This window comes from Scylla paramamosain, chromosome 10 (genome assembly GCF_035594125.1).
Source record: "Scylla paramamosain isolate STU-SP2022 chromosome 10, ASM3559412v1, whole genome shotgun sequence".
Lineage (NCBI taxonomy): Eukaryota > Metazoa > Arthropoda > Malacostraca > Decapoda > Portunidae > Scylla > Scylla paramamosain.
In genome coordinates this window covers 1,271,578-1,292,370 of record NC_087160.1, presented here as the reverse complement: position 1 = coordinate 1,292,370, position 20,793 = coordinate 1,271,578, and the positions used below count along the sequence as shown (strand labels likewise).

At 41.9% G+C, this 20,793-nt stretch overlaps 2 protein-coding genes across 4 annotated transcripts; one reads left to right on the top strand and one right to left on the bottom strand.

Moving 5' to 3' along the window:
* Positions 1 to 5,626: 5,626 nt before the first annotated feature.
* Positions 5,627 to 13,902, bottom strand: LOC135104040 (uncharacterized). Its single transcript, XM_064010915.1, has 4 exons — positions 13,856 to 13,902; positions 8,900 to 8,996; positions 8,352 to 8,502; positions 5,627 to 6,709 (listed from the first exon to the last, which is right to left on the bottom strand). Exons 2-4 carry the CDS (start codon positions 8,975 to 8,977, stop codon positions 6,108 to 6,110), a joined length of 831 nt encoding a protein of 276 aa, XP_063866985.1. The 5' UTR covers positions 8,978 to 8,996; positions 13,856 to 13,902; the 3' UTR covers positions 5,627 to 6,107.
* LOC135104042 (uncharacterized) lies at positions 8,920 to 19,886 on the top strand. 3 transcript variants are annotated; one of them, XM_064010918.1, is made up of 4 exons: positions 8,920 to 9,048; positions 15,699 to 16,393; positions 16,708 to 16,826; positions 18,720 to 19,886. In XM_064010918.1, the coding sequence occupies exons 2-4, from the start codon at positions 16,381 to 16,383 to the stop codon at positions 18,891 to 18,893; spliced, it is 306 nt and encodes a 101-aa protein (XP_063866988.1). In that variant the 5' UTR covers positions 8,920 to 9,048; positions 15,699 to 16,380; the 3' UTR covers positions 18,894 to 19,886. The 3 variants fall into 3 exon arrangements, with proteins under 3 accessions (XP_063866988.1, XP_063866987.1, XP_063866986.1); XM_064010917.1 differs by lacking the exon at positions 8,920 to 9,048 and adding an exon at positions 18,252 to 18,385; XM_064010916.1 differs by lacking the exons at positions 8,920 to 9,048; positions 16,708 to 16,826 and adding an exon at positions 18,252 to 18,385.
* The last annotated feature ends 907 nt before the right edge of the window (positions 19,887 to 20,793 follow it).

Sequence of the window (20,793 nt, the reverse complement as noted above, 5' to 3'; positions counted from 1 at the left end):
AAACAGAAAATTGCATGTCAAGAAGAACGGGATTAATAAACCTGAGTCGTGACGCCGGCTCGCTACAAAACGACTCGTAATATTTTTCCTGTCGCCCTGACGAGGCTTGGCGGCGTTGGTGGTGGTGGTGGTGGTTGTGGTGGCGGCGCCCGTCACTCCATGGCTGTCTCTGTGTTTAGCCTCGTCTCACTAACGGTGAACATCTTACTGGTCACTTTCTTTCACTATATTATGATTTTCTGATATTTTCTTCATATATATATCCTCTCCCCTCCCACCTCCTGCTTTTCTTGTACCTCTAAATATAAGTTTTTCTCCAATTACTTGTTGAACAGTTAAAGTGATCGGGCGACGCATTACTCCTGTCATTTACATTGTGACTGAGTTTGCATCGTCAAAACAGACTGCACGCTTCGAAAAACTCTCGCTCTCCTTATCTTTGTGCCGAAATTCATCGTAGCTTGTACTGAAGACATTCTCTCTCTCTCTCTCTCTCTCTCTCTCTCTCTCTCTCTCTCTCTCTCTCTCTCTCTCTCTCTCTCTCTCTCTCTCTCTCTCGTACGTAGCCTCTATTTATCTCTCATTTACATACTAAATCTCTTACAAACATCGCCTCGTCTTCCATCCTTTGTAGTTACCAAGAGTTGATTTTTTTTTCTTTTTTTTTTTTTTGGGGGGGGGGGCTCGGTAAACACTCGCCGGTCTGCCTTCCTTGACGAGTCTGGCCTGGGGTAGGAACTAGACCGCCGCGTGTCCCTGCAGGCTGGTTGGCGTCACGCTGGGGCGGGGACTATATTTTAGTCTGGTGTCTGCATCGCCTCCTGCTTCATTAAGATTAGGGAAGTTTGGGTGCGTTTTTCTGCGTGTCTGTGTCTGTGTGTGGGCGGTAAGTGGATGTCTGTGTGTGTGTGGTTTTTATGTGTTTTCTTCATCATGCTTTATTTTACTGTCTTTTTGCTACTTTCACTGCTCTTGTGTCGTCTTAGTGTTAGACAATCACCGTTTTCATGGTTGTTTTATATTTGCTTACCCCGTCATTCAGAGGTCAGTGAACTCATATGTCGACTTAATATACTTGTATACTTAGTGGCTTTTTTGCAGCTTCCCTTGTGTTTTTGTTATGTTCTTATGTATTTATAGAGAATGTAATATCCTTGTTGTGTCTTCCCTTACGTTGTTATGTTACTCGTACATAGTTATAGAGAATGTATTATCTTTGCCTGAGTTTCCCTGCCATTTTCCTCTCTCATTTGTCTGCTATTTGTTCAGCTTCTCTATCTATTCATCTATCTATCTATCTGTCCATCTATCTATCTATATATCTATCTATCTATCTATATACCTGTCTGTCTGTCTGTCTGTCTGTCTGTTTATCTATCTATCTATCTGTTTGCCTCTCTGTCTGCATGTCTGCATGCCTGTCCGTATATCTTTGACTGTATGTCTGTTTGTCTACATGGTCACTTCATCTTTTTGTCTGTTTGTGCATGTACTCGTATGTAGGTACGTACGTACGTCTATGTCTGTTGGTCAGTCTGTCTGTCTGCCTATTTTTCAGTCAGTTTGTTTATCTATCTGTAACCATCTATCTATCTATCTGTCTATTTCTCTGTGCATCTCTCTATTTATAAATCTATCTATCGATGTGTCTATAGTCTATCATGTACGTATTTCATATAATTGCCTTCCATTGCAACAGCTTCAGCGAACTCTTATATTTAGCAGTACACGTACAGCAAAGGAAGATGAAAGGAGATGCAGTGTGTTTGACAAGGGAATGGGGAAGGGGAATGAGGAACGGGGGTGATTACTCTCTTTGTCTCCTTTCTAGTGCTGTATTATTGCTCTTCCTTTGCTCCGGGACTCGAGGAGGTCTCTGCGTGTGTCTGTATCGAGGGAATGAAAGAGTTAATCTGCTGCAAGCCTTTACGTATTTCTTCTTCTCTGAAAACATCCAAGTCTTTTCTATTTCTGTTTTGTCAAGGCCATTTTGTTGATTGAAATATTTTCTTGTAATCATTGTTGTATTTTTTTTTTTTTTGTGATTTTTTTTTTTTAGCTATTTACTTTCATACTTATTTATTGCCTTACTTGCTTCCTTCCTCCTTGACTTAATACTTTTCTGTTTATTTATTTATTTATTTATTTATTTGTTTATTTGCGTGTGTGTGATAAAGTTAGATTAAAAAAAGAAAAAGAAATGTGTATGAACTGGTTCTCAAATAGAGTGGTAGATGAATGAAATAGTCTAAGTAATCATGTTGTTAGTGCTGAGTCATTAGGGAGCTTTAAAAGAACATTAGACATATTTATGGATGAGGATGACGGTTTTTTTTCAGCTTCCCTTATTTTCTGATGTTCTTATGTCCTTATGACTCAGACAGACAGAGAAACAGACAGACATTTAGACTCCTACAGGTACATTAATTGAATTTGAACTGTCCGATATCAGTGTTCCGTAATACACTGAAGTCTTAACCTAAATTACCTGCCTAAGCTCAAAAGAATACAACAAAATTCCTTGAAAATCTGAGCAAACAAAATACGCGAACTTTACAAGAAAAAAACATGTATATTTTTTGTTCCGGAAATAGCGTTCACTCACCCCTGGGAATATGTTTTGCTAAGGAAGTGTTCGTGCGTTGCCATCATTCTGTGCAATATTGCGCAATTTTGAGCTAACGATGTTGTCATATTATTCCCTTATTTATTCTTTTTGGTGACAGGATAATGAACCGAAAAAAGTAATGTTTGTATTTAAGGTGCTTGTCTTAATATATTTCTTTAGTTTCCTGTTTGTTGTTTTCCTCAATATTCTTGCTGTCATTATTATTTCTATTAGTAATTGTAGTAGTAGTAGTAGTAGTAGTAGTAGTAGTAGTAGTAGTGGTAATAGCAGTAATAATAGTAGTAGTAGTAATAGCAATAGTAGTAGTAACAGCAGTAGTAGTAGTAGTAGTAGTAGTAGTAGTAGTAATAGCAGCAGCAGCAGCAGTAGTAGTAATAGTAGTAGTAGTAGTAATAGTAGTAGTAGTAGTAGTAGTAGTAGTAGTAACTAAATTGAACAACTTTATGACTCTTTCTATATAATTCACTTTTTGTGAGCGGCAAGTTAGGCGAGTTTTTTTTTTTATTTCTCACTTTGTGCCCTTGGACAGTCTCCTCGACACGTGACTAAGTAGTAGTAGTAGTAGTAGCAGTAGTAGTACCAGCATTTTCCTTCTATTTATTGAATTCAATGTGTATTTTTTCCTTTTTTCATCACCCCTTGCAGTAATATTTCTCCTGTTATTTTTTCTTTTCTTTTTTTTTACCATATGGCAAAAAAATAAAAGTATTTTTTTTCCCTTTTGCGTCATCCCTTGCAGCAGTTCTTTCCTTTTTACTTACACATTTATATTTACCTATTCATGAAACTTCTTTACTTATCCAAGACACTTCTCAGAACTTTGGATGATCATTATTCTATATAGGGACTGCACCTTCAGTAAGCCTTTTATCTATAACTCTTTCTTACTCTACGCCAGTGCTCCTCTAATAGTCACTGGTTGCCGCGCGGCCCACCCTCCCCACTCCCTCCTCTTGATACTGTTGCAGCTGCACCCACATTGTTCTTTTGTGGTGGCGTCACTCACCACTCAATACAAATCATGGCACTGTACTCCCTCCTATCGGCTCCTTTGACTCCACACGCCCTCATCTCCCCTTAACTTCACACCTGTCATGCCCGCACGCACCACACCTGACTCACCAAACCTGCCTTCATTCATTCTTTCTTTTTTTTTTTTTTCTACGTTCATGCTAACTATATCTGCCTCTTTCTTTTCTTTCTTTTTTCTTTTCTCTTTCTTTATTCCACGTCCAGATTCATCACACTTGTCTTTTTTCTCCTGTCTTTTTTTTTTTTCTTTTCTCACTACAGTCTCTTTATCTTCCATTTGATCTAAGAAACGGTGTGTTTGTACTTTTTTTTTCCTAAGGGAATTCATATACGTGCTGTTGTTAGTGATTCATTAAGACATTGTTTCTCTGCCTGTCTTTCTGTTTGTTTCTGTCTGTCTGTCTGTCTGTCTGTCTGTCCGTCTGTTTGTGTTTTTGTCTGACACTCTCTCTCTCTCTCTCTCTCTCTCTCTCTCTCTCTCTCTCTCTCTCTCTCTCTCTCTCTCTCTCTCTCTCTCTCTCTCTCATCTCTCTCCTCATCTTCCTCGTTCTTGTACTCGTCTTCGCCGTCATCATTCTTTGTCTCCTCTTCCCTCTCCTCCTCCTCCTCCTCCTCCTCTTCCTCCTCCTCCTCTCATTGTTTCCATCCTCATTGTTACCATTATTTCGAAGATTACTTCCGGTGCAATTCTAAAACTAGCACACGTGTCACGCTTCCTTTTATCTATTCTTGGACGTATTATATATAATTTTATACATCTATTGTTTTTTTTGGATGAATTTGATTTTTGTATATTTGTTTATTATTATTAAATAGTGTGTGCATGAGAGAGAGAGAGAGAGAGAGAGAGAGAGAGAGAGAGAGAGAGAGAGAGAGAGAGAGAGAGAGAGAGAGAGAGAGAGAGAGATTTGTATAACCTCATCGAAACAGAAGAGTTTGTAATATTACCAAAAAAGAAGAAGAGCAAGAGTCTGCCTTGACCAACCTCAGCCTTAGTCACCACCTGCCCGAACACAACTGACAGGTGGCGGTGGCCTCTCAGAACCTTGACACACCACCACCACCACCACCACCACATGCGTCACTCACTGCACGCCCTCCTTCTGCTAGTATTAAACATTGTACCTTTGATCGAAGCGTGTATGTGTGTGTTTGTTTTTTTTCTGTCTTTCTTTCTCTTTTGCATCATCCTGCTCTTCCTTCTTTCTTTATTTTTTTCCTCGTAAGTTCCTGAGTGCTTCCTAATTCCTTTTCCTTTTTTTTTTTTGTCTTTCTTTTGATGGATGTTTGATTGTCTTTCAGTGTCCCGCTATTTGCATTGGTATAATTTTTGTGGATAATATTTTGTTTCATTATTTTTTGTCGTTTTTTATCAGCTTGCATCTCATTATCACTAATTTTTACGATCTCTACAATGCCAGAACCATTTTTTTTTTCTATTTGCGAATGTGCGTTCTCTCTCTCTCTCTCTCTCTCTCTCTCTCTCTCTCTCTCTCTCTCTCTCTCTCTCTCTCTCTCTCTCTCTCTCTCTCTCTCTCTCGTCCCTCCCGTTATCGAGGCACGGGTGTTGTATATATATACCTTTTTTTATTTTTTTTATCCCATGTACGTGTGTGTTTTGTGTTTGTTTTTATTTGTTTGATTGTTCGGTATGTGTGTGTGTGTATGTGTGTGTGTGTGTGTGTGTGTGTGTGGACATATTTCATGTTTGTATTTTTGTTTGTTTATTTGTGTTGGTGTTTGGTACTGTCGTTTGCTAGTACGGGGAATGGTGGTAGTGGTGGTGATGTGTGTGTGTGTGTGTGTGTGTGTGTGTGTGTGTGTGTGTGTGTGTGTGTGTGTGTGTGTGTGTGTGTGTGTGTGTGTGTGTGTGTGTGTGTGTGTGTGTGTGTCATCACTTTTAAACACAGCTGCACGGATTAACTTTCCCAAAAATATATATATAATAATAGTAATACCCAAAGATTTTATCGAAATCTTTTTATATATACAAACAAGTCATACTTATGTACATTTTGGCGTTATTTTCCATACATACATGCAACACAAACACTTCATTTCCTTACACGCCTTAACAGTAATACTATGTCATGAAACACCGTATTTAGTAAGTAAGAACTTTTAAGTCTAAAATCATCTGTGTTAGAAAGAAAATGTAAAAAAACTGAGCAAACGAAAGCCAGTGATGAGAAAGGATAGCAGAGGAGGAGGAGAAGAAAGATGACGAGGAGGACGTGGCAGATGTGTTAGTGAGTGAAGGGAGGAAACAGGGAGTAGATAGAGTTATGGCACTATTAGAAGAACAACAGATAACAAGTAGCGGTGGATTACAGTCATAGAGGTAAAGAACAGAGCGAGACTGGAGAACACGAGGGAATAGGAAGTATGATGACAGAGCTGGGAGACTAGAAAAGACAGGGTGATAGAAGAGAGGAGACAGTGATAGTTAGGGGCCAGAGACGACAGTGTGATAGGGAGGCGGGCTATCATCAGCCACATATCCTGACATAGACGAGCGGTGCGGTACAGACGAAAAATGTGCATTGTATCCTCTCAAGTAGTTATCCTGCAGGGGCGCCGAGGGACGTGTAAGGGTGTGGGCCGCCAGAGGGTTGACCATACTGTAATGTGGACTTATCCCTGCGTGCCCTGGGTCCCTTGGAATGCTGCCGGTCCACTCCGGTGTGTTGTTCCACGAGTATATGGTGTGGTGGAACCCTATCTGCCCTGGCGTGTACTCCCTGCTGCGCCCCTCGTGGCCCCAGGTCGGGTACGTGGTGGGGATCACTGCAGCTGGGGGTACTGCTTTGGGCTTGTTGTTGGCTGGGCTGGGGAGGGTCTGCGTGCCCAGTCTAGAGGTGGAGGGGGTTGTGGATGGGGTTACTTGGATCCTGTTGGGGGACATGGGCAGCAGCTGGTAGGTGGAGGAGCGCGGCGTGACCAGGACGGCGTTGGCGGGCATGCCTCTGGCAGGGTGGGAGGCTGGCAGCTTCTTGAAGGCGCAGCGGGCGGCGCAGCACAGTGTCATGAACCACACCAGCAGCACCACTGCGGGACACAAACATAGCAACAATAAAAGAACGATGCAGGAAGACAGGCGGCCTACACGTGGCGGGCCTGTATCCCTGTCATGTCATTCTATTATCTGATACCCTCCTGATGTTCCTTACTGACTTCACTGACATGATGACTGACTATTATACTTCAGCTACAGCAGTCTACTATTACTACTACTACTACTGCTACTAATACTAATACTAATACTACTTCATTAACTACAATTACCACACTAACTAGTACATCCAGATAAAGAGTACGTAAGATCTCAGCAGAGGAAAAAGAAACAGAGAGAGAGAGAGAGAGAGAGAGAGAGAGAGAGAGAGAGAGAGAGAGAGAGAGAGAGAGAGAGAGAGAGAGAGAGAACTGGGGAAGTGTAGCTACAGAACTAAAATTTCCCTTCAACGAAATGGAGTTGAAGAAGCTCGAAAGTTCCTGCCACTGCTTAAATAATTAAACTTCCCTTCACTGGCCTTGCTTCCTCGCCCTTAAATCTACTTATTTCTCCTCCTCCATCCTTCCTCATTCATGTATTTCTTCTCTTCTATCCTTCCTCATTCATTTATTTATCCCCTTACATCCTTTTATTCACTTATTTCTGCTCTTATCGTTCTCCATTCACTTATCTTCCCTCTTCTATCCTTCTTCATTCACTAATTTCTCTTCTTCCATGTTTCCCTCTTGCTTTTTTTTTTTCATTTTTATAGTCGAATATATTTTCAATGTATTTATTTACTCATTCACTCTTGTCTATTTATTCCTTCGTCAGTCACCTTATCCCATTTCTCTCTCCCCTCAGACAACACAACCTCACCCACTCACTTTGCGCTTATCTATTCCCCTTCGTTAGGTATCTTTTCCCCATTTCTCTCTCCCCTCATTCTTCACCTCTATCCACCACTGCAGCGACCCTCCATCTGTCATTTCTCACTCACCTCTCTCACCTCGCCCTCCTCTATCTATTTTCACTCCGTCCCCTTCACGCCTCCTCCTCCATCCATCTTCAATCCACTGCCTCACCCCATATCTGCCCTACTTCGCTCCCTTCACAGCCTCCCAACCTCTCCTTTCTCTCTTCTTCCACGTAACAGTCTGTCTCTAACCCTCGCCTGATCTCTAACTAACATCTTTCCACAATATTCAGACTTCACTTGTCTTCCTTCTTCTCTTGTCTTCTTGCTCATTCTACTGTTTATCGTCTCTATCACATTTTTTTTCCTTGCTTCTTTTATTTTTTTTCTTTTCTCTTACTCTTCGCTATATTTCTCTTCCTTTACTTTCCGTTTCTATCTACTACTTTTATTTTCTTGTCTTTCTTACCTTCCATTCTTCTTTCAGTGATTCTTGCTGGTTTTCTCTTTAACGTTCACACTGTCCATTCATCTGCCCTCCCTCCATCCACCATTCTTACCTCCCTCACCCTCCTTTCTTCCCTTCACACCTCAACCCCTCTCCTTTCCAACCATCTACCCTCCCTCCACACACCATTCTTCCTTCCCTCACCGTCCTTTCTTCCCTTCACACTTTAAATCACTCTCTTCTCCTACGACCTACCCCAAAGAGTTAATAATCTACCCTTTCTCCACACACTGTTCCTTTCTTCACACCTCTCCTTCTTCCCTAACAGACTCACCGCCAAGGACAATGCATGCCACCCCCGCCATCCACAGCCCGCTCTCCATTCTGAGGTCCGCAGTGAAGAAGACCAAGCCAATCATAGTGCAGGCAGTACCAAAGGCGGCCAGCAAGAAGATACAGGTGCGTCCAGTCCTTCTTCCGCATATCTGGCGATGTTAGAAGTGTGACTAGAAGGCAAAGGTATGATTATGATTCCCGTGATGTAATGTAATGGTGTCGTTATGTATGTGGTTGTGTTGTTAGTAATGTTTTTTGATAGTTCATAGTGTTTAGAATTATGATCATTGTTTATTTATTTATTTATATGTTTTGTTTATTTATTGATTCGTCTACTTATATGTATTCATTTCACTGTTTTTTTTTTTTTTTCTTGTATGAGTGTTTCGTGTGTCGAGTCAGCGTGTATGTGAGTGTGTGTGTTAGTTTGTTTATTATGAATGACCAGAAAACTAATGAGTCTCTCTCTCTCTCTCTCTCTCTCTCTCTCTCTCTCTCTCTCTCTCTCTCTCTCTCTCTCTCTCTCTCTCTCTCTCTCTCTCTTACCTGGGCTCCATTATACAGGTAGGGCGGGCCAACCATTACCATCCCCCGCCGCACCTGGCCCGCCTCCGCCGCCGCCATCCTTCAGGCGCCCCAAGCACTGCAACAATAAGCACAGGTCACCTTATTTGTCCCGCACGCTGCTACTATTTGTGAGTTATTATGATTTTCTTAGTTTGTATCTAGTTGTCAGTAGTAAAAATAATGGTGAGGGTGAGTGGTAGCAGTAGTTATTGTTGTTTTTGTTGTTTTTTGTTGATTGTTTTTTTTTTTTTTTCCTGAAGTTGTTTTTTGACCTTGACCGGCTTCCCTTGTGCATAAAAAATCGTAGTAGTATTAGTAGCAATGGTAAGGGTAGTGATAGTAGTAAGAGTAGTAGTAGTAGTAGGAGGAGGAGGAGGAGGAGGAGGAGGAGGAGGAGGAGGAGGAGGAGAAAGAAGTTAAAGTACAAGGAAAAAACAATAAGAAAAGATGAAGTAAATGAAACAGATGGAGGAGGAGGAGGAGGAGGAGGAGCACCAGCACCAGCACCAGCAGCAAAGCTTTGTTCCCTAACACACTCAGCTCCCAGCCAAGGTCACAGCATCTGACAAGCAGCAACGACTCGACTGCTGATGCTGGCGTTCTTTCTCGCTTGTCTGTCCAGAAGGCGTCAGCTGAGTCCTGCCCCAGCCACTGCAGCCATGGGGAGGGAACTCAAGCCCCGGGAATGACCTTGCCGGCGCTGTAATTACGAGATATAAAGGCTAATAATAATGTAGTTGATATAGTAGAGGAGTTTCGTTCTGAGGCAGAGCGGTATGCGGCTGGTAATCCTCTCATTGTGTGTGTGTGTGTGTGTGTGTGTGTGTGTGTGTGTGTGTGTGTGTGTGTGTGTGTGTGTGTGTGTGTGTGTGTGTGTGTAAGAGAGAGAGAGAGAGAGAGAGAGAGAGAGAGAGAGAGAGAGAGAGAGAGAGAGAGAGAGAGAGAGAGAGAGAGAGAGAGAGAGAGAGAGAGAGAGGCGGGGAGGGGTTAAAAGTTATCCCTCATTTGCAAGGATAATACACAGGCGATATTATTATTAGCAGTAGTAGCAGCAGCAGCAACAACAGCAGCAGCAGCAGCAGCAGCAGCAACAACAGCAGCAGCAGCAGCAGCAGCAGCAGTAGTAGTAGTAGTAGTAGTAGTAGCAGTAGTAGTAGTAATAGTAGTAGTAGTAGTAGTAGTAGTAGTAGTAGTAGTAGTAGTAGTAGTAGTAGTAGTAGTAGTAGTAGTAGTAGTATGCCTGAACTCTTGGGATGTAGTATGGTGGTCCACGAGACTGTGCCTTTCCACCGGGGGCAAACGGGGCTAAGAGTGTGAGCGGTGTCCTTATGGCTGTGTGTGTTACTTAGTGGGGCATGTTATATAGTAGACAGATAGACATAGATCATCATCATTATTATCATTGTCACCACCACCAATCCTTGCAAAAAAGTTAAAGACATCTCTTTCATCACGAGCGATCATGTCCACCTAATTTTTTCGCCTCGCCTCGAGAGTTCCCATGGTGCGCGGGTCACGAGGCGCAGCAGGTGGTTGTGTTCAGAAGTGTTTGGCGGGGTCAGGTTCCTCTCGTGTTTTGTTTCGCAGGCTTTGCAATCTTATGGCCAGAAGTTGAGTGAAGTTCTCCACTCACTCCTACTTTTTCATGTTTACCCTCATCATTAAGTGCTCTGATGTGCTGACAGTCTCTGTACACAAAACTTCACGACTAGTAGATTCTTAGCAGATCAAAGGACTTGGCCCGTATTCTTAAAACGCTTTGTTTTCTCATCAGTAACCTTCTCTGTTCACTCCTGCTGTTTTATGTTTTCCCTCATTTCTAAGTCCTCTGATGTGTTGACAGAGTCTAAAAATCTTGGCAGCTGATAGTCTAACAGATCAAAAGATTTAGGTCAGTATTCTTAAACACTTTGTTCTCTTATACAAAGGCCACAGAGATGTTTACTCTGGTTTTCATAAATGTTTTCTCGAATGACGATGTAGAATCCTTGTTAAATTCTTACTAGAATCATGTTAGCATCCCTGAAAGCTCCAATATGTTTCACCTGAGAATGCTAAATTAGTCGGGGTAAGACGCTGAAACATTCGAGAATAAGGATGTTAAGATTGAGAGAAGACGCTAAAATTGAAAACATAAATGCCAAGACTGAGGGAAAGTTATAACCCAGTAGAAGTGAGTGCGGTGTTACTTGAGCACTGACCAAGTTTCTATTTGTTTATCCGGAAGCCACAAACCCACCACCAACATGACACTGGATACCACAACGCAACACTACTTTTAGACCGAGTGTAAATAGCTCAAGCAAGCAGTAAGAAATTTATGCTTATCCTCTTCCTAAATCTATCTTCTACCTCACTCCCTCAGAATGGGTAACCACATTCTGAGAAGCGAGTCACTAGGGAGCTTTACATGATTAGTTTTGTTTACGGATAAGGTTGATACTGGTATGTGTTATGCATTGACTGTCACATGTGTTGTGCTACTGAGTTCTTGCAGCTTCTTTTGTGCTCTTATATTCTTATCCATCTTCTCGTGTTCTCTTCTTACGCTGGCCCTCAGGCAGTTGTATTATCTCTTCAAGTTCAATGAAATAGTTTGGTACAAGTTTAGAGTGCAAATTTATGACTACGAAAAATACCAATGACAACAATTGAAATGACAAAATAGCTCAAACTAAGGATACTAACCAATTAATGTTGACATAGCTGTCTATTTCTGTCAGAATAACATATTAAAAATGTCATGTCTGCCCTTTCAAAACGAACAATATTATCATCATATATATATTTTTTTACAGTGTTTCCCCTCTCCTTAAAAATTTCTTATTGGACATAAAAAGAAAGGTGAAAAAAAAGGTCTGCAAAACGACTTCCTCCTTGTCATGTATCGCATTGACACGCGAGCTTCTCTGGTGTCATTACTGAGTGTCGAGTTGTATCGCTTGTATTTGCTTCATGTCGCAGTGGAGATGATGTGTGAAGAAGGGAGAGAGATGTGCCTTGGTAGAGTGAAGGAACTGAACGGCAATCACCTTATTCTTGGACAATCTGCGTTTATTTGTAGCAGTTTCTCTCTCTCTCTCTCTCTCTCTCCTCTCTCTCTCTCCTCTCTCTCTCTCTCTCTCTCCTCTCTCTCTCTCTCTCTCTGTTGTTATTGGCGTAAAATGTTTGGTTCTATTGGTTTATGTTCGGAACATTTTTACTTTCCATAACTTTTCCTTCAATATTTAGACCCAGTTACATGTGACCTATACCGTTGCTAAAGAAATGTTATTCCTCTCTCTCTCTCTCTCTCTCTCTCTCTCTCTCTCTCTCTCTCTCTCCTCTCCTCTCCTCTCTCTCTCTCTCTCTCTCTCTCTTGATATGGTTGGTCTAATTGCAACCATGTGCAGCGTGCAGGGTGGGAGCCAAGGCTGTTTATCGAGTGTTGCGTTGTCACTGCACTGAGGTTAGCGAAATGTCATGATCTTTTAAGTAAATAAAAACACAAGAGCATAAGGGAAACTGTGGGAGGCCAGTAGAGCAGCACACGAGTCACAGCTTAACAATCTGTCTGTTTCCCATCTATCTTTTTTGTCCACGGTTTTTTTTTTTTTTTAAGTCTTCCTATTGACTTGGCGCTTACAACATGATTACTGAGTGTATTTCATTCATCTCTCACTCGCTTTGGACTCAGAAGTCAGGTTGTTAGTGCTAAGTCGACAGGGAGTTTTAAGAGACTAGGCAAATTCATGGACTATATTATGATTGGTAAATATAGGTAGGCATTTTTTTCTTTTTTTTTTTTTTATATAGGGAGTTGCCGCATGTAAGCCAGATCACTTCCTGCAGCTTTCTAACTTTCTTAAACGTGAATTCATTTTTTCTAGTCCTGTTCTGAAAGTTAAACCCTCGGAATGTTATTCCCCAGCGTGACATGCTGAATCGAAGTGCTAATATTATTATGCGATCTATTAATTATACATAACTATATGTAATAAAGCCCATCTCACTCTGGAACACGAACTTATAATTGCCTGGTAACATTGCGTACCTAGTTATAGACGTCATTACCTTTCTCGTCACTCACAGAAGGAAGTGCTTCTATAGCTTTTATATATCTAACTTGACTTTCACTAATGACAGCACACTATGATGAGCTGCATTAGGAATGTAGATGAAGATCTCGAAAAAAAAAAAAAAGATTGTAAAAACAAACAAGTCTCGCTTAAAGAGGGTGCCCACTTGTGGCTATTCAAAGAAAACGGAAGGGTACACTATAGTAAACTTAAGAACAATCTGCCTATCTCTCTCTCTCTCCTCTCTCTCTCTCTCTCTCTCTCTCTCTCTCTCTCCTCTCTCTCTCTCTCTCTCTCTCTCTCTCTATATATATATATATATATATATATATATATATATATATATATATATATATATATATTATATATATATATATATATATATATATATGTTATATAGTTGGGACACCGTCCAAGAGAAGAAAAAATTCCCCCCCCAAAAAAAAAGCCCAATGAGATGCCGGTCCCCGTATAGGGTTCGAGGCGTTAGTCAAAAATTGAAGGATAAATGTCTTGAAACCTCGCTCTTGAAGGAATTCAAGTTAATAGGGAGGTGGAAATACAGAAGCAGGAAGTTGTTCTTAAAATATCAAATCAGTGGGTAATATTATTAGGCTGCCGTATCTTGCCATTTCTTAAACTTAATTTATCACGGCAGAATTTAATATTACTAGTACACTCAAGAAATTAAATGTTCAGGTGCTTTTTATTTCAATTTCCTCAATATAACTAGATAAAAATGAAATGGCTATTTTCCCTTTAAACTGCTCAAGTACAACACGAGTGATGTGAAGAATGTAAATTTAAAAGCTTTACTCTCCTCTTGTATGAAAAGTCACATTCCATGCATCTCATTGTCATTCTCCTCTGTACTGACCTTAACAGACCTCTCTTTTCCTCACGTTCTTGATTAGGAAACGTAGTACACTTGTCTCGATCCTGCAGATGTTTGTACCGTGGTGGACGTCTTGTTGGAAGTGGTTGGTTACTGTCAAGGAGGTCGAGTACTCAAACTGGTGCACACGAGTTAAGTTTCTCAAAGACCTCCGAACATGTACAACTACACACACTTCACTCTCGTTTTCAGGAAGGAGTGCCCGAGGTCAGGTGTGCTTCCGTTTCAGTTTTGTCATGTTTGCAAGCTCTGGTGGGAGATGGAAGTGAGTCAGGGTTCAAACATCCTCGTAACCTGGCACCATCTCTCCACGTCGCCGCCGCCGCCACGGCCTCGCCTTGCATACACTCTTGGTTTTGCCTGGCGGTTCTCAGGACTCAGTAAAACTTAGTCAACCTCCGCGACATACAGACACACGGCCAAGCACTACGCAATCACTATCCTGCTGCCGCTGTTAGCAGTTCAAATCCTCGTTCTGCTTGAATACTCCGAAAACTTCAGGAATAAACACTTGGTGGCAACGCGGAGTGTGAAGCAGCAGTACTACTATAAGCTACCCACGGCAAGCTGTATGACACTCTCTTCTGCCGTGTAAAACTGCCAGGCATACGATTCTATATTTTATTCTGGGATAATTTGTTGTTCTGTTTTATTACCACAGAACGCCAATGATTGATGCTCATGGACGTGTAAATGAGTGTGATTTGTTATGAGAAGATTTGAGTGTTTTAGATTTTTTTTTTTTTTTTTTTTTGTGTGTGTGTTTAAAGGCGACTTGATTTTATAGTAATGACTAAGAATGTTGATTCATAAGCGGCTTAATTCTTTCTAGTTGTTGCTGGCCTTGACGGAGGTTGGTGGTCTGTTGCAGCGATTCAGGGTAACGGTTTCCTTGCTATCCTTTCAACTTTCACTGCTCTCTTAGGCCTAAAGTGTGAAAGATCACATCATACGAGTAAATGAAACTTTATCCGAGTTCTTCACTTTTTTTTTTTCATATCAATTAGGCCATACTAGCAAATCTTTCGTTACTTAACACACTGCCATCACTACCATCACCACCACCACCGCTAAAACATCATCACCATCATCAGCAACGGTAACAATGTTCCGTCTTGTATATCGCGTAGGAGTCCCACAACTGTTCAGTGCGCATATACATTACTCAAAAAAACACCTAGCTAATACTTAGTAACTTAAAACTATCACCGACATAAACAACTATGAGGAAGAATGTGGAAACTTGCAACTTTCTCTTTCTCTTTTATTGTGGAAGCATTAAACTTTGCTTGCCTGCCCGACCGCTCTGTCTGGCAACGCTGAACATGCATCTCATCAACACTGGGTAACAAATGCCCTTGACAACAGAGGCGAAACCAGGAGAACATTGGGTCTTATAGGAGAATCTGTATGCAGAAGAACAGAAGGGGAAATGTCCTTGCAGTCTGTGAGGGCACTACTGAGACTGCTCTCTCTCTCTCTCTCTCTCTCTCTCTCTCTCTCTCTCTCTCTCTCTCTCTCTCTCTCTCTCTGACTGAAAAGAAAAAAATATGCTCAAAACGTTTAATAGACACTACTAAGTCTGCATAATTTCTCTCTCTCTCTCTCTCTCTCTCTCTCTCTCTCTCTCTCTCTCTCTCTCTCTCTCTCTCTCTCTCTCTGTGTGTGTGTGTGTGTGTGTGTGTGTGTGTGTGTGTGTCCAGAAAGCAACGGGAAGAACAGTATAAAGAAAACATGTTTGCAATATATGACAATTATCATTGTAGCAGTTTCTCTCTCTCTCTCTCTCTCTCTCTCTCTCTCTCTCTCTCTCTCTCTCGTGCAGATCATATCACTAGCTCAGAGTGAGGAAACAGTAGGGTGACAGGGCGTGTGTGACGGGTGTGTGGCTGCGGGAACAGTAGGGCGTGTTCGAGATGAGGAGTGGTGGCATGGACTAGACTCTAGAGCGACAAACCCGCCGGAGACCTTGGGGAAGTAGTGGAAGAAGAGCTGTGGTGGGGATCGTTGCTCGGCTGTGTTATCATCACCCCACCGGTGTTTATCGATCGTCCACGGAAGCGCCACACCAGTAACCTACATCGTGAGCCCAACCAGCAGTGAATGAAGGCGCCACAAATTCCGAGGAGGTGATAATGTAGTTGTGAATCGTGAAAAATGTGTTTAAAGTATCAACTCCGTCCATGTAAGTGGCATGAAGAACCGAGGGAGTGAGTGAAGTTGTCAGAATCCGCCAGACGTCCGAATTGTGTTAGTTGTAAAATGAACGTGACTGGGATTTGCTGAAGGGAATTTGATCTTGTTGTTCGGCTTTAACGTGCAATAGGGAACAGAAAGGGAAGAACGAATTACAAGGTTACAAGGTACAAGAGGACTTCAGACGATCAGGAGACGTCAAGATCAGATCCTGCTGGCACAATCCTACCTGGCTACTCTCCCTCCCCAAGTTAAGAGGAACTACGTGTTGCGTCATTATTGAAAAGCAGCAGAAACTTGACGGCGCAAGGATGACGACCTACCGTGAGTCACCGTCTTGTCTTATTGTTTATAGGCATTGTCTTTAATTGAGCACATTATCATCTCTCTCTCTCTCTCTCTCTCTCTCTCTCTCTCTCTCTCTCTCTCTCTCTCTCTCTCTCTCTCTCTCTCTCTCTCTCTCTCTCTCTCTCTCTCTCTCTCTCTCTCTCTCTCTCTCTCTCTCTCAAATGTCTACATTTTTTTTCCTAGATCTTTAAATATAAGGTACTTCATCCTGACATCCTGAAAGAACAACCTTTTCAGTAGATTTCACTGCCTTTCATGAACCGGAACTCAAATGCATGTCTCCTCCACAGAACCAAACACACAGCAGGTGCCCAGTAACCAAGTATTGTTAGTTGTGCACCAGCCGACGCTGGGTCACAGACTGCCCCGTTTCTCCTCTACCCGCGCTTACCTGAACCGCGGCGCCCAGGTATTGCTACTCTCTCTCTCTCTCTCTCTCTCTCTCTCTCTCTCTCTCTCTCTCTCTCTCTCTCTCTCTCTCTCTCTCTCTCTCTCTGCATCCTGAGATATTGTTTCTCTTACGTGTATGTAGTGTTCACGTATACCACACACATTTTTACCAACTTGACATTTCTCTGTAAGACATACAGGTTCTAAGTTACTCCAGTGAGGACAGTGGATGTGACAAGTAGGGAGGATCAATTAAGACGCGTACACACTTGTTGATATCCACCTGTTGTATCATCGTTGCGTGTCAGTCACTAATACGATACAGTGCCACACGGTCATGGACTATACTCCAAAACACTTCTGCGCCCCACCTCCACTAAGGGTGTTTTTATGGTTGTAATGGAAGATTGATAAGTTTTCTACGTTATTAACAGGAGAAAAACTTTTAGGAACCCGCCTGCTCGTCTCTGTAGCCTTTGAGAATAGTCGTGGTGAAGGAGCATTTTTTATTACTAGACTATGCATCTATTTGTTGCTTATCCGCGTGTTTTGGCATTGTTGCGTGGTACGACAGTGTCATTCATTTTCTTTCTGACTGCATTGATGAGTTCATATATTCTACAATTGGCTGTGACTTCGTACATTTTTACTCATCACAGTATAGTCAACAAAAAGAAAAGAAAAGAAAAAAAAAAAGCGTTGGTGAATTTTCAAAATTCTGGAAGTAGGGAGATGTGCAGTGGATCAAGTATGGTGGCTGACTTAAAATGCCAGTATGTGAGTGGAATCTTTTTATCATATTTTGACATTCAACGGTGCAACGCTTCCCCGTCCACACTGATTCGCCATAGTGATGCGATACGTGGATATGCAACAAGAGTGTACACGCCTTTAAATTACATAACTGATACTGGCTGCTCTATGTGGCTTCTTCAGGCTAAAATGTGTGTGGATTGTACGTAGCTGAGACTTGTGTTGTGGGTGTGGGAGGATGCAGAAACGTCATGGAGTCATGGTAATGCATGACTGGTGGGCTGTGTCGTCTGTTGTCACTTCCTCCAACTTTTTTTTCCTTCCATAATCACTACTACTACTACTACTACTATTACTACTACTACTACTACTACTACTACTACTACTACTACTACTACTACTATTACTACTACTAATGGTTCTTTGAGAGGCTGTAATAGTAGTAGCAGCATCAATACTAAGCAGGAGCAGTAGCAACATTAACAGCATTATTATTATCATTATTATTATTATTAGTAGTAGTAGTAGTAGTAGTAGTAGCAGTAAAATGGTTTTTATTACAGAAGAGCTTGGCAGGTTATGGCGATATATGTGATTCTGCTGAAGTATATAATTAATTATGTATCATAATTTATTTCCACTCTTGTAAGTATCTAGTTGCTTAAATTGTTTCTTTCTTTCATCGTCGCAGTTCAGCAATGGGTGTCAGTGTTTCCTGCCACAAATGTTATTGCTGATAGTTCTGGGCTCCTTGTTCACCTTCATGGGACTCAGCATCTTGGCCATCCGGGGTGCTGGCAGGCGTGGTGATGCTTATGCTAGGAGGTGAGCCGTGGTGTGGAGGCCAGCAGGCCTCGCCCGTGTGGGAGGAAGGCCTGCTGACTGGTGTGTTTGGTTGCATGTGACTGAAGGTTTCTCCAGTGTGGTGAAATTAGTTAAGTGTATTTATTATTATTATTATATATATATATATATATATATATATATATATATATATATATATATATATATATATATATATATATATATATATATATATATATATATATATATATATATATATATATATAAAGTTTAATGGGTGCAAGTAGCAGTGCACCAACTTATTTACGTATGTTCTCTGATTCTTCATGTCTGACATCAGTCTCTCCTGCTCCAGGTGGGCTGCTGGGTGCTGGCCTGTACCTTATCCACACTGCCAAGAAGCAGTTCAACAGTCTTCCTGCAAACCATCCTGACCGCACCAAGTACGCCTGCCAAAACATGGTTACTGATGGCTGGACCTACCAGACCCCCACCATGTACACCATGCCGCCCATGCAGCACCATGTGATGGGGCACCACTCATCTTCCGGCGGCCAAGTCTTCATCATGCCAAACCCGGTTGGTGCGCATGGCAGCCAGACGCAATTCGTCACACCGCCGCAGCCAGGCCGCACGTCGCCTGGCGGTACTTACCGTCCTGAGAACGACCCGCCGCCCGCCTACAGTGATGTGGTGCACAATATATAGAGTGTTGAATAGCGGCGAGTGCTTTATATTGGTTGTTCAAGACAAAACAGGTGATCGTGACACGTCTTAGTGCTCCGGTGTTGTGATAAACACGTTGTGTTGCTGTCTGAGCTCGTGTTGCCGGAAGCGTGACGACCCACGTGCCGCAGCGGTCGCCTTTGTCCATTGTTGATATTGATTCATATATTTTTTTTATAGAGAAAACTTATTAACGTACACGACTAGCGTCTTGGTGTCTGGTGTATGGTGTATTGAAGGTATCGCGGCACGCTGAGCTTGCTCGTATTTTACTCGTACATCACCCCGGAGCCGTGGGAAGGTTGTGTTGGCTGGGTAATCACATCCAGGCGTGGTGCGGGAGTATGTATCATAATATTGTGTGTGCTTGTGTGTGGTAGCGGAAATTGATTAGCACGCACGGTGCGCCTTCTAACAGTCTTGCTCCATGGTATATGGGCATTATAGTATATCATTCACAGAAATCTGAATAACAAACGTTATGCAATTTATATAGCATCAGTTAATTAATTATACCACTGATATGTTTTTTTTTTCTTTTTTTCTTTTTTTTCCATTTTCGTCGCCTGCACATCAGTGGCGTGTCTCTTAGCCTTATGTGGCCACAGGGTGAGCCGAGCTGCCTCGTCTTGCCGAGGAGGAATTTATATCGCCGATGCACAAGGAGGAAGCAAACTAAGCATACATTGCACAAAGCGCTAATTGAACGTCCTGCACAAGGAAAATGAAAATGCTTCCTATGCTTATTAAATGTTAAAGATGAATGTTACTTGATTATATAAACTGAAGATTCACAGACTTGTTTTGTTCTTTGTCCTTGTCACCAGTTGCCATAACGAGCTGTATGGAAACACTCCGCTGCGGCACACTGGAGTCTAATATGATACCGCAGCAGCACGAAAGCCTCCCCTGTGGTGAAGGGGCGGGCTGAGCTACGCTGGCTTTGGGCGTGCTGACGACTGCCTTGCATCATAAAAGGACACAACGCCCAGTGTGCACGTGCGACCCGGGAATCTTTGGTCCATGAGCCAGCGTCTCTGTCCTGCACCCCCTGACGGAGCTCAGGAAGTTATCCAGTAGCTCAAAGAATCGAGGGTGGCTGGGTATCAAGGCCCCACAGCCTTTGTGCTCACAGAGCAACCCGACACCATGCTTCACACGCTGCCTTGGAACACGAACACTTGCTTGTCATGGAGAGCACAGTTGTGGTCTTCTTCAGACTAGAAAACTGTACCTGCCTTGTGTATAGCAGCCTGAACAGATCTACTGCTAACTGAAAAGACTCAATTAGAGGCACTACTGCCAGTCAGTTGATGCATGCAAACGGCTCACATATTCCAAGGTAGTACACGGTCCAGCGTTACGCCGGGGTGTCAGGCCAGCGTGCTGCAAGGCTGCTACGTACAGAGCTGGAGCCACACGCCTTCCTTGTTTACGACTATCTGTGATCGGGATAGTTTCCGTCACCATCGTGATATTACAACAACTTGGACTGATTTATTTAACATTCCTGTGGTCACTTAATATATATACTCGTATATATATATATATATATATATATATATATATATATATATATATATATATATATATATATATATATATATATATATATATATATATATATATATATATATATATATACTACACATATATATATATATATATATATATATATATATATATATATATATATATATATA